The following is a 14,977-nucleotide window of genomic DNA, read 5'->3' on the forward strand; positions in this document are numbered from 1 at the left end:
CGTGCTTTACTTTCTCTGAAATAGCTTCTACTTTGTCCTGGTTCTCCTACCTTTGCAATCTCTAAGTGTCTTCACTGGCAACCTGAAACAATAGTATCCCCAGAGATCTATTCTCAGTTTTCTTATCTTGACGCTACACACTCTCCCTAGCTTTTAACTATCACCTATATGCTGACACATCTCAAATCTCAATCTTGACTTATTTCCTGAGCTCTAGGCGCTTATTTCCAACAACTACTGAACTTCTCCATTTTGATGTTTCTTACACAATTCAACCTCCAAATAGTCAAGAGAAAATAAAAAACTTGGTCCTTTCACCATCTGTATTTCTGTTAAAGCCATCAACACTGTACAAGCAAGGAACTATGAAGCCATTCTTATCTCTTCCCTTTCTCTACACACCTAAATTATTCATTCTTCTTCTAAATCTTATATCTAAGCCTCTGCTCCACCGCCACTGCCACTGCTATTAGTTAAGTCTTAGAACACACTATCTCTAATCTAAAAAAGTAGGTACCAAACACGAATTTTAAAAGATACATGCACCCTGATGTTCATAGCAGCAGTATTTGCAATAGCCAAAACATGGAATCAACCCAAGTGCCCATCAACAGATGAATGGATAAAGATGTGGTGTATGTGTGTATACACACACACACACACACACACACACACACACACAGAATGGAATATTACTCAGCCATTAAAAAGAATGAAATTCTGCCATTTGCAGCAACATGAATGGACCTAGAGAATATTACGCTTAGTGAAATAAGTCAGACAGAGAAAGACAAATACTGTATGATATCACTTATATGTGTAATCTTAAAAATAATACAAATGAATGTATATGCAAAACAGAAACAGACTCACAGCTATAGAAAACAAACTTCAGTTACCAAAGGGGAGTGAAGAGGGGGGAGAAACAAATTAGGGCTATGGAATTAACAGATATAAACTACTATGTATAAAATAGATAAGCAACAAGGATATATTACATAGCACAGGGAGTTATAGCCATTATCTTGTAATAACTTATAATGAAGTATAATCTGCAAAAATACTGAATCACTATGCTATACACCTGAAACTAATATTATAAATCAACTATACTACAAATTAAAAAAAATAGGGGACTTCTCTGGTGGTCCAGTGGTTAAGAATCCCTCTTCCAATGTAGGGGATGCGGGTTCAATCCCTGGTCGGGGAACTAAGATCCCACATGCCGCGGGGCAACTGAGCCCACGAGTTGCAACTAGACAGAAGCCCGCGCACCGCAACAAAAGATCCCGTGTGCTGCAACTAAGACCCAACGCAGCCAATAAATAAATATTAAAAAAAAGTAGTATTAGAGGTGCTAGCGGCTATGCTGGAGTATGAGAAAAAATGGTTAGAAGTATTTATATTTAATTTTCATCTAACAATTACAAATTGAGATGGACTAAAATTCATGAATAGGAATTGATACTGGTATCCTCCTTTAGTCCACATCAGACGATCAGGTGTAACATATGTAGGTACACAAGGAATCCAAAGAGAATAATGGGAGTTCTGCAACATAAGAGTTAACAGTGGAACTCCCACTCATTCATTCATTTTCAGCATGTTGTAACTTATTTCCGTTCAAGTGTGTGGCACATATTCTATCAGGTTTTGGTACAGTAATCAGAACACGTCAAATTACTAAATCTATTCTTAAATAGTTTATTTCAAAATATTGTTTCCCACCTTTAATTTTTCTATAGTTATGCAATGTTAGAATAGTAGTACATGTCCATAAATTAAAATTTTTTAAATGTGTGTGTGTATATATATATATATATATATTTATTGTTGAATGCATGTGTAAATATGTTTTAACTAATAGGGATGCATGATCAAAAGTTTGAAGACTACTGCAATCACCTTCCAAATGTTCTCCAGGACTCTGGTCTTTTCTCTTCTCTAATTCATTCTCCCCACTGCCATTAGAAATGCTTTTTTTTTTTTTTGGCTGCATCATGCCACTTGCAGGATCTTAGTTCCCCGACCAGGGATTGAACCTACGCCCTTGGCAGTGAAAGCATGGAGTCCTAACCATTGGACCGCCAGGGAATTCCCTAGAAATGCTTTTACAGAACCCTCCTACACTGTTAGTGGGAATCTATATTGGTGCAGTCACTATGGAGAATAGCATAGAGGTTCCTCAAAAATCTAAAAACAGAGTTGCCATATGATCCGGCAATCCCACTCCTGGGCATATACCCAGACAAAACTATAATTCGAACAGATACATGCACCCCTATGTTCACAGCAGCACTATTTACCATAGCCAAGACATGGATACAACCTAAATGTCCCTCGACAGATGAATGGATAAAGAAGATGTGGTATATATACAATGGAATATTACTAAGCCATTAAAAAGAATGAAATAATGCCATTTGCAGTTACATGGATGGACCTAGATATTATCATACTAAGCGAAGTAAGTCAGAAAGAGAAAGACAAATACCATATGATATCACTTATACATGGAATCTAAAATATGACACATATGGGAATTCCCTGACAGTCCAGTGGTTAGGACTCTGCGCTTTCACTGCCGAGGGCCTAGGTTCAATCCCTGGTCGGGGAACTAAGATCCCACAAGCTGCGTGGTATGGCGAAAAAAAAAGACACATATGAACTTATCCACGAAACAGAAACAGACTCACAGACATAGAAAACAGACTTGTGGTTGCTAAGGGGGAGGGCGGAGGGGAGGGTTGGATTGGAGTTCGGGACTAGCAGATGCAAACTATTATATATAGAATAGATAAACAACAAGGTCCTACTGTATAGCACAGGGAACTATATTCAGTACTCTGTAATAAACCATAATGGAAAAGAATATGAAAAAGAATGAATACATACACACACACACACACACACACACACATAAAAAAAACTGAATCACTTTGCTGAGCACCAGAAACTAACACAACATTGTAACTCAACTATAATTCAATTTAAAAAAAAACAAAACACTGAAAAGAAAGAAAGAAAGAAATGCTTTTAAATATAGGTGTTCCTCATTTGCTCAAAAGCCTCCAGTGGCTCTCTACTCTTTCTGAATTCACAAGCCTTAGCATGGATTTAAGATCCTTTATAACCTACTTGCTGGCCAACTTTTTCAGACTCTAGCTACTCTATTTATACTGGCCTATTTCTGTTACATAAACATGTCATACCTTTGCTCATGCTCTCTCTCTATGGATTATTCTTTCCCCTAGTCCACTGGGTAACTATTCAGCTCAGGTAACAATGTCATGTACCCTATCTTCCTCGCTAACCAAAAGCAGGAATCATTACTCTTTTATCACAGCACATACTGCACATCTCACAGAACTTGTCACTCTATACAGACTATATAATCCTTGGCAGGAATCATGTCTTATTTACCTTGTTATCTCCAGAACTTAGCACAGTGCCTGACACAAACAGGGGCACAATAAGTTAAACAGTTAATGAAAACATAGAGAAGATTTTAAAAATGATCTTTTTAAAAGTTACTGCAGGCTTTAGAATTATAGTTCTAGTCAGGATCCATATATCCTGAAATCTAGTACTAATAGCATTCTGCTTTGGTACAATAATATGGTACATTCAGATAACTGCTTTAAATTAATTTAACTCAGCCTAAGGAAAAAAATGGAGCATACTAGAAGTAAACAAGTCAAGGCACGTCCTACAATGGAATACTATACAGCTGTTATTGTAATTTAAATCTACACAAATAGATAGATATTAGGAATAAACCCTACCTACTAGTCCCTGATGTTTAGACATATATTTATTTATAAGAGTATCTTTGAATTTCAAATATATTGTAGGAATATTAGCCAAAAGGTTAATTTCTACTGAGTAATTTATTTAAATGCTACTTTAAAAGAATTTTGAGATTTGAAATAATCACCATCTATTAGCTTTCCTATCTTCCAAGTGACTAACAACTAACAAGGAAAATAAAACTTGCTTTTTTTTAACTGACATATTTTGCATGATATAGTTTCCCCAAGATAGCTAAACATTCAAAACTATACCATTTGATTTTCACTGGCAGTGTTTTCTGGTGTATGTCTTCTAAATCATTTTAATCAGAAGTATACCCCTCTACAGATAAGACACCAAAAGAACAGCTGGCAAAAGAAAAAAATAATTGGACTTCATCAAAATGAAAAATGTGTGTGTTTCAGAGGATACCATCAAGAACGTGAAAAGGCAGCACAAGGAATATAGCCAATATTTTATAATAACTTTGTATGGAATATAATCTATTAAATATCAAATCACTATTTTGTATACCTGAAACTAATACTATAATATTGTAAATAAACTATATTTCAATTAAAAGAAAAAAGAAAAAAATTTTTTAAAGGAAGTAAAAAGGCAAGGTGCAGAAAGGGAGAAAATTTTTGCAAATCATCTTATCTGATAAGGTATAAAGAACTCCTACAATTCAGTAACGAAAAGGCAAATGATCCAATTTAAAAATGGGCAAAAGACCTGAACAGACATTTCTCTGAAAATATACAAATAGCCAATAAGTGCATGAAAATATGGTCAATGGTCAATATCACTAGCCATCAGGGAAATGCAAATCAAAGTAACAATGAAATACTACTTAACACTCACTATGATGGCTATAATCAAAAAGACAGATAACAAATGTTAATGAGGATGTAGATAAACTGGAATCACCACACACTGCTAATGGAAATGTAAAATGATGCAGCCACTTTAGAAAAGAGTCTGGCAGTTCCTCAAAAGGTTAAACATAGAGTTACCATACGATTCCCCTCTTGGGTATACACTCAAGAGAAATGAAAACACGTCCCACACAAAATTCTGTACATGAACGTGCATAGCAGCATAATTCTTAAGAGCCAAAATGTGCAAACAACTCACATGTCCATCAACTGATGAACTGATACACAAAATATCCATACAATGGAATATCATTAAGCAATAAAAAGGAATGAAGTACTAATACATGTTACAACGTTATGTGAAAACGTGAAATGAAAGAGGTCAGTCACACAGAAGGCCACATATTGTATGATTCTATTTATATTTAAATGTCCAGAAAAGGCAAATCTACAGAGACAGAAAGTAGATTAGTGTTGGGCAGGGACTGCAGGGAGGGAGGCAATGGGGAGTGACTGCTAGTGAGTATGGGATTTCTTTGGGGGAGGACAAAATGTTCTAAAGTATGACTGCAGTGACAGTTGTACATTATCACTGTGAACATACTAAATGCCACTGAATTGCACACTTTAAATGAGTGAATTGTGTAGTATGTGAATTTTATATCAATAAGGATGTTATTTAAAAAAAGAATGTCCTGTACTTCCCTGGTGGCGCAGTGGTTGAGAGTCCGCCTGCCAATGCAGGGGACACTGGTTCGATCCCTAGTCCGGGAAGATCCCACATGCCGTGGAGCAACTAAGCCCGCGAGCCACAACTACTGAGCCCGCGCACCTAGAGGCCGTTCTCTGCAACAAGAGAAGCCACCGCAATGAGAAGCCCAAGCACCGCAATGAAGACTCAAAGCAGCCAAAAAAAAGAAAAGAAAACAAACAAAAAAACCCGATGTGTTAAAAAGAAAAAAAGAATATCCCTTTCTTGCACACTACCCTGTTATAACACTATACCAATAATATTCCTAATAACAGTAGCAGAGAGTTTCTTCAAACACTCTGACTTGCTATTTCTATTTAAAAGCCAAAATCATATCAATATAGATTTTTTCCTTCTAAGATTCAATCATTAGAATTACATTACATCCATATGCACAAACATTCAGCACTATGTCATTAATCATAATAGAATAGTAACAGCAATCATACTAGTACAATGATTATAAGATAATGCTTAATTTGTAAAAGAAAATTAAACCAAAACTTCGATCACAATCACCAACTATTTCAACATTCCTTCAAATCTTTATGCAAGGAGATCTTGCATTTATAATCATGCTGCATACACAACTTTCCCCATCTATTTCACTATTTAACAATTTTGAATAAATATGGAACAGTCTATTCATGGTTTATCCTCATATATATATAGTAGTTGTACAAACTAGCATAAAAATCTCAAGTTACACATTTTATACTTTAGGTCATAATATTTCTAGAAATTAATTCTTAGTTATTAAGACCATTCGCTTGTTAAAAAAAAAACTAGAAACATCTGAAATCTGCTTTACATGCTCTTTTAACTAATGATGATTTTATAATCAAATAATTAAATAGGGAAAAAAAGAAACACATAGACACACACTCCCCAAAGAAGTGAGGAAAGGATAAAAAAAGCAACAGAAAGTCTAAAGTAGAAAAATTGACTCACAAGATGATTCACAAGCATTTCCTGGATATTTTGTCCAAGAAAACTCTTCTGACTAAAGTGGAAACTTGTTTGGCTGCAATACATCATTCTACTATTATGATTAATGCCATAGTGCCAAATATTTGAGCATGTGGCATATGGACAAGAGAAACCTCATATGTGTTGATTTAAATACTGCTGCATTTTGGCCCATAACTGTTTAGTTCATATTGAAAAGGAATTGTAAAGTTCTATTTAGTTTCTTCTAACTTCTAGAATTCTAGTTGTTGAAGTGTAAGAACTGAACCAATTTAGGAAGCCCACCAACAATTTTAACTGACTAGTTACATGATATTTCAAAAATTGAAGACAAAAGCTAGTCTTTTGAAGAAAATAAAGGGAATAAGTTTTGTGGATATTGACATAAAATTAAATCAATATTATTAACAAAGTATAAAGTTGGTTAACGCCAATTTTAGAGTCCCAAGGAAGTCCTATAGCTCCTATCAAAACTCAAATAAAAGGTACATGATAAAAAAAATTTCCATTTGGGAACATCTAAATTACAGATCCTTTACTCCTACTGACAAATAATGTAAGAAGACATAGCAACATAAAGATGAAATACAATTAGGGATGCCAAAAGGACAGTAAGTTAAAACCAGAATGTACCACACTAATTTATCATATACATTTTCCTCCCAAACTTAACCAACATGTTGAGCATCTACATGTGAAACTATGGTACGCAACTTCATATACACACATATAACATGTGATTATTCCTCTACCAAAAAAAAGGTAGGAAAAAGAACAAATCTAATAAACAATTTTGTTCTTTTTTACCCAACGTTATTGCCAATGCCCTAGTCCTTCATAACTCATCTGAAATACTAAAAAAAACTTCAGTTGACATCCCTCTAAGTCCCAAGCCTCCAACTCCTACCACTTCCTCAATTCCATCCCATTTTGTCTTCAAGTAATTTTGTTTTTCTAACATTTTCATCATATAATTTTCCTATTCAATAAATAACGTATAAGAATTCTTCACTATATACTGCTAAAGTTAGGGGCAATTTTTTCAGGCAGGGCAAGGTGGAGAGGCAATAATAAGGAATTCAGCTAAGAAATATCTGTCTTAGACATTCTATCAGTTAAGAGATTTCCTTAGATTAATAAATGCCTTTTAAAAATGTAAACATCTACCAGAAAGGTCAGAATTATCCTTCATTCAAATTTACACATTAACACCCCAGTTCTGAGAAACAAGAAAAAGGGAATTTGAGAGTGCAGCATGAGACAGTTGGTCCCTGTAAGCCCAAAGACAGACAAAAGAGAAGGACACTAACATAAAGACTAACCTATATATCCTAGGAGAGAAGGGTAGGGCACTGAAAATCCATATCTAGGCATACAAAGCCCTCTGTAATGTCCAGTTCTCTTTCCTGTCTCCCACCAACACACTCATCCCATTTTACTTTTATAAGCATTTCATTCATTTTACTGAGTATTTATTATGTGCCAGTCATTGAGCTAAGATCAGGGCTACAAAGATGATGATAAAGAATATTACTTTTCATGAAGAGGTTATACTGAGAGAAGAGGGTAACAAATAACGCACTAAAAATACTGTAACGAAAGTGTACACCAACCAAGTACTACAAGGTCATAGTAGAATGAACTGCCATCTGGCCTTTCGGCTGGAACCACCATCTTCCAATAATTCATCAAAATGACCAACACAAAGGGAAGGAGGAGGGGTACTTGCTATATGTTCTCTAGGCCTTTTAGAAAACACGGAGTTGTTCCTTTGGCCACATACATGCGAATCAAGAAGAAAGTGATATTGTAGATATCAAGCGAATGGGCACTGTTCCATAAGGAATGCCCCACAAATGTTACCATGGCAAAACTGGAAGAGTCTACAGTGTTACCTAGCACAATGTTGGCATCGTTGTAAACAAACAACTTAAGGGCAAGATTCTTGCCAAGAGAATTAACGTGCCTATCAAGCACATTAAGCACTCTAAAAGCCAAGATAGCTTCCTGAAATGTGTGAAGGAAAACGATCAGAAAAAGAAGGAAGCCAAAGAGAAAGGTACTCGGGTTCAGCTGAAGCGCCAGCCTGCTCCACCCAGAGAAGCACACTTCGTGAGAACCAGTGGAAAGGAGCCTGAACTGTTGGAGCCCATTACCTATGAATTCATGGCATGATGGGTGTAAAGAAAATAAAAGACCTGGACTGTACATATGTTTCTCTTAATTGAGTAGAAGTGTTGTGTCCCTTCTCCCAAAGAAATATTTAAAGCACATTTTAACTGTGTCCGAATTCAGTGGGTGACGTCTTTACTTTTCAAATTTAGTTGTTTTTCTTCCTGAAAGATGTGAGGTAATTTGTTGTGCAATATACTCCACTGGTTAATAAACTGTCAAATATTATTTGTAAAAAAGAAAAAGAAAAAAAGAATGAACTACCGTCTGACTATGGAGTTCAAAAGGTTTGTCCTGAAAAATAATAGAAGTTTGCCAGATAGGTAAGGGCAGAGAGGGCATTCCAGGTAGGAGTTGCAGAATATGAAAAAAGATAAAGGTTAGAGCCAAACTAAGAAAGGTATGCTACACTAAATTTGGGATGTTATTCTGTAGGCAATAGGGAGCTGAATACATTTTAAAGTAGGGGAGTGATATAATCAGATTTCTTATTTAAAAGAATAACTACGCCAGAAGTATGGATACTTAACGAGAATGGGGAGAGAAAGAAATGTTAGGGGAGGCCAATTTGAAGATCATTACAATAGTCTAGATAACAAATAAGGGTCTGAAACCAAGGTGGTAGCAGTATGGATGGAGAGGGGTCAAATTAGGGAATAATTTTTGAAACAGAAGCAATAGGACTTGATAACCAACAGGAGGAAAAAGAAGGTCTAGTTTGGGAATTTAGGTAGAGGAAAAGAATATAGTAGTATGAGCGGAGTGTGGGGATGGGGATTGAGAGAATAAGTTGTTTTGACCTGTGTTTGAAGCACTTTATAGATATTCAGGGGTCAAGTCTGAAGCTCAGGAAAGAGGTGGAGGCTACAGTAAGATTAGGAAGTCATGTACTCATAGATGGTAGCTTATTATAGTACCTGACCAGAACCTCTGCCTTAAGCCTGGCTTAGGCTCACTAAACCTGGTTCTTCTCAATTGTTGTACCTTTGTTATTGCTGCCTTATCTTTAAAAAAAAAAAAAAAAAGTGTTCTCTTTACTACACAATCTGCAATTCTACCAACTGTTTAGATTAGCCCAATTCCTTTCCTTCTTGCTTTACAAATATTTCTTAATGACTATCAAGTCAGGATTCTGGAGTGCTGGTCTCACCTTTGCTACTAGAAATGTGTGTTGTTGAGTAAGCCTCTCAACCTTTCTGGATTTCAGCTACAAAAAAAGGTATCAGGAAAAAAAAAAAGGCATCAGATTAGTTGATATCTTAGATTCCTCCACTTGTAATACTCCACAACTTGCTTCCTGACCTCAGAAAGAACTCTTTGTTACATGTTAATTATAACACTCATATGATGGTTTTCTTTTATATGTTATTACAAAGTCTCTTAGTGCTCATTCACTTCATATTTCTTATGTGTCTTATCTCTTCTACTAAATTACAAATTTCTTGACAGCAATAAATCTATGTTTTAAATGAAGGCTCTTAATAATAATACTGAGTAAGAAAAGGTTGGGGTATTTGATAGTACAAACTAAAAGGCTAAGTTGAACATCATTGTTTTCTAAATGTTTTGTCCATAAGTCTTTCTTTTTTTTTAAACCCTCCTTTGTGGTGTACACCACATCATAAATTCCTTTTCTGTTCCTGTATCATCTAAACCACATCCATATCCGTAGTATTTGGGGGAAGTGAAAGAAGCTTATTGAAAGCAGATTGATAAATCTTTATATATCATATATACTTGTTCCTATAAAAGAGTAGGGAACAGTTAGGAGTTGAGGATCAGGAGAACAGAAGGCATGAAACCATGACAACCACCATCATCTTAAAGGGAACATCACGAAAGGGGTAAATAAGGTCGAGGTGGGGTGGGGAGAAAAAAGAAAGCATCAATAAATATTACCTAAAAGGAAAAAATGCTCAGTCTGATTTCAAGAGCACATAAAAATGACTTGCACTTTTTCTATTATCACAGAGAAAACATATGAATTTACGTTATAATGGAAAAATTTCAAGGCTGTTTGTAGATTTTTCCCATCATCACACCTCTGAAGTACAGTCAATTTCAAAGCAAATTACCATCTGTTCTTGGTCAAACTGTTAGACGTTATCATTGCTATTTAGATATACAAGATAAACATAATTTCTAAAGCAAAGACAAATACCAAAAGCAAAAGATCTCTGAATTCTTACCTGTTCACTCTCCTAGGACACTTGTCTGGTTTAATATCTACCTCATAGAGGTAGACATCGATCTTTGGAATTTCAACTTGAAAACAGTTAGCCAGCAATTTAATGGGTTTGCCCATGGTGCCATAGCCAGGTCTTCTGGGCACCATGAGTAGGGGCTGGGCCCCAACGGGTCCTGCCAGGAAAGGGGAAAAAAAAGAGAGAAACACTCTTACAAGCTGCATTTAATAATCCTGTCAACCAGAGTAAGTTAGAATTTTAAGTACAGCTGATAATGCTTGAAGCCTAGTGCTGAAAGATGACATCGTTTCTAACACCAATTTCTTTCACCCCACTTTACTTTCCTCATTAAAACAAACATAAAAAGAAACAAAAACTGGGTACCTCTAGAAAATTGTTTTGGAAGGGGTAGAAAGGAGCACACAAACCCAGGTGAGCATAAACAAAGCACAAATTGTATCCAAAAAGTATGCAACCAATAGCAAAGTAAACTTAAAGAAGGGTAAGAGCAAATGAACAAAATAAAAAACAATATGCAATAAAAAGGATCAACAAAGCACAAAATCAATTATTGGAAAAGATAACTAAAATTGATAAATTCCAGTGATTTTTATAACAGAAGAAAAAAAGGCTTAAGTAACCAATATAAACGAAAAAAAAAGTATCAGTATCACTACAGATACAGAAGACATTACAAACATTGTTAATAAATTTGAAAGTTTGATGAAATAGACTAAGTCCTAGAAAGATACAGCTTACTGGTACACAAAAGCATATAAAATTTGAAAAGTTCTCTTTTCAAATAAAATAAAATATAAAATGGTGCAGCTGTTTTGGAAAACAGTACAGTGGTTCCTCAAAACATTAAAAATAGAATTACCATACGATCCAGTAGATCCATGATCTACTTCTGGGTATAAACCCAAAAGAATTGAAAGCAGGGTATTGAAAAGATAATTATACACCTATGCTCATAGCAGTACTATTCACAATAGACGGAAGGTGGAAGCAACCTAAGTGTCCACTGATGCATGAATGGATAAAGAAAATCTGGTATATACCTATAATGGGACATCAATCAGCCTTAAAAAGGAAGGAAATTCTGACACATGCTACAACATAGATGAACCTTGTAGAGGTCATGCTAAGTGAAATAAGCCAGTCACAAAAAGACACTGTATGATTCCACTTATTAATACCTAGAGTAGTCATATTCATAGAGACAAAGTAGAAGGGCGGTTGCCAGGGGCTGGGGGAAAAGGTAGAAAAAGGAATTGTTGCTTAATGAGTATAGTTTCAGTTTTGCAAAATGAAAAGAGTTCTGGCGATTGGTTGCACAACAATGTGAATGTACTTAAATACTACTAAATTGTACACTTATAAATTGCTAAGATAGCAAATTTAATGTTATATATATTTTATCACAGTTAAGAAAAAAACAAACCCTAGGTGATATCTAGCATTAAGTTTTTGAAGCTCAAAATGTTGTAGCTTTGTTAAACAAAATTCAAACAATAAATTCAGTTAGTAAATTAGTAACTATTATCTAAATGAATTTACATTTAAAATATCTGAAAAATCCTGTAACTATTTGAAAAAATTAAATATTCACACACATGCACACACTAAAAAATTCCAGATCCAGATGGCTTCACTAGAGAATTATACCAAACATTTAAGGAAAGAAATAATACTAATCTTAAACAAATTCTTCCAGAGAATAGGAAAAAAGATAATTAACAACTTTTCTTCACTGTGGATGAAACTACATTAAAGTGCTACCTGCATCACTTATTTTTAAATTTTGTTTTCATATATTTATAAGATCTTTTCTGAGGGCATAATCTTTCCTGCTATCCTAAACTGAGATAGGTAATAATGAGTAATTCTAGACTAGGTCACAGTTCTGGCTCTGCCATTTATCTAACCACTTGACCTTTGTTAAATATTAATAGCCCTGAAATTCTACTTCCTAATCTATAAAATGGAAATAATACCTAATCTGCCTCTTTCTTATTAATCCTGTCAGGATAAAATCAGAACATGAACAACAGATAAAATTTATCAAGCTCTTACCAAACCTTGTAATAATTTTTTTTTAACTATTGAAGTATAGTTGATTTACATTGTTGTGTTTAATTTCTGCTATACAGCAAAGTGACTCAGTTATACATATATATTCTTTTTCATATTCTTTTCCAATATGGTTTATCACAGGATATTGAATATAGTTCCCTGTGCTATACAGTAGGACCTTGTTGTTTATCCATCCGATATATAATAGTTTACATCTGCTAATTCCAAACTCCCAGTCCTTCCCTCCCCAACCCCGCCTCTCCCCTGGCAACCACAAATCTGTTCTCTCTGTCTGTAGTCTGTTTCTGTTTCATAGATATGTTCATTTGTGTCGTACTTTAGATTCCACATATAAGTGATATCATATGGTATTTGTCTTTCTCTTTCTGACTTACTTCGCTTAGTATGATAATCTCTAGGTCCATCCATGTTGCTGCAAATGGCATTATTTTATTCTTTTTAATGGCTGAGTAATATTCCATTGTGTACATATACCACATCTTCTTTATCCATTCATCTGTTGATGGACATTTAGGCTGTTTCCATGTCTTGGCTATTGTAAATAGTGCTGCTATGAACATAGGGGTGCATGTATCTTTTCGAATTACAGTTTTGTCTGGGTATATGCCCAGGAGTGGGATTGCTGGATCATATGGCAACTCTATTTTTAGTTTTTTGAGGAACCTCCATACTGTTTTCCATAGTAGCTGCACCAATTTACATTCCCACCAACAGTGTAGGAGGGTTCCTTTTTCTCCACACACTCTCCAGCATTTATTATTTATAGATTTGATGATGGTCATTCTGACAGTGATACCTCACTGTAGTTTTTTTTTTTTCTCACTGTAGTTTTGATTTTCATTTTTCTAATAATTAGCGATGTGGAACATCTTTTCATGTTCCTGTTGGCCATCTTTATGTCTTCTTTGGAGAAATGTCTATTTAGGTCTTCTGCCCACTTTTTTTAGTGGGTTGTTTGGGTTTTTTTGTCATTGAATTGTAGGAGCTGTTTGTATATTTTGGAAATTAAGCCCTTGTTGGTCGCATCACTTGCAAATATTTTTCTCCCAGTCTGTAGGATGCCTTTTCATTTTGTTTATGGTTTCCTTTGCTGTGCAAAACCTTATAAGTTTGATTATAAATCATACCAACATTTTCTTAGGTCAGTCTCCCAAGGCAATAGAAATAAAAGCAAAAATAAACAAATGGAACCCCAAACTTCATAACGATTTTATAGATGAAGAAAACTGAAATGATTTGCCTAAAATTTCATAGCTAGTAAGTAGCAGAACTGGGATTGGAACCCATTCTGCTGTGCTCTCTATTTTGTTCCATTGATATATTTGTTTATCCTTTTGTCAATAATACACTGCCTCGATTATGATATTTTACAGTAAGTTTTGAAATCAGGTACTGTCAATCAGTTCTCTGACTTTAATCTCCTTTAACATCATGTAGCTGTTCTGGGTATTTTGCCTTTCCGTATAAACTTTACAATCAGTTTGTCAATATCCACAAAATAACTTGCTGGGATTTTGTTTGGAATTGTGCTAAGTATATAAATCAAGTTGAGAAGAGCTGACATCTTTATACTGAGTCTTCTTATCCACGTATAATAAAATATCTCTATTTATTTAGATTTTCTTTGATTTCTTTGATTTTTTTAAATCAGAGTTTTGTAGTTTTCCTCACATAGATCTCGTATGTATTTTGTTAGATTTATACCTAAGTACTTCTTTCTTTTCTTTTTTTGGTGCTAATGTATAAGGCTACAATAATCGCGACAGTGTGGGTTTTCGTCAAAGAAGAGAAAAATACATCAGAGGAATACATAGCCCCAAAATTGAACCACACAGTCAACTGATCTTTGACAAAGGAGCAAAGGCAATTCAATGGAAAAAGGACAGTCTTTTCAAGCAATGGTGCTGATAAACAAGTGGATGGATATCCACATGCTAAAGGGGAAAAAAAAAAAAAAAAGAATCCAGACACAGACCTAAAACTTTTTTCAAAAATTAACTCAGGGGGGACTTCCCTGGTGGCGCAGTGGTTAAGAATCCGCCTGCCAATGCAGGGGACACGGGTTTGATCCCTGGTCTGGGAAGATCCCACATGCCTTGGAGCAACTAAGCCCGTGCGCCACAACTACTGAG

General features: G+C 35.1%; 1 protein-coding gene and 1 pseudogene across 1 annotated transcript in view; one reads left to right on the forward strand and one right to left on the reverse strand.

The window, feature by feature from the left end:
• The window catches only part of LOC133088745 (protein argonaute-3), a 113,895-nt gene that overhangs the window by 83,074 nt on the left and 15,844 nt on the right, over positions 1 to 14,977 (reverse strand). Inside the window, exon 2 of the mRNA XM_061186795.1 lies at positions 10,752 to 10,923. Within this exon, the coding sequence (XP_061042778.1) occupies positions 10,752 to 10,923 (172 nt within the window). The remainder of the gene's footprint in view (positions 1 to 10,751; positions 10,924 to 14,977) is intronic.
• On the forward strand, positions 8,081 to 8,591 carry LOC133088744 (large ribosomal subunit protein eL21-like; annotated as a pseudogene).

This window comes from Eubalaena glacialis, chromosome 3 (assembly GCF_028564815.1).
Source record: "Eubalaena glacialis isolate mEubGla1 chromosome 3, mEubGla1.1.hap2.+ XY, whole genome shotgun sequence".
In the NCBI taxonomy this organism is placed as follows: Eukaryota; Metazoa; Chordata; class Mammalia; order Artiodactyla; family Balaenidae; genus Eubalaena; species Eubalaena glacialis.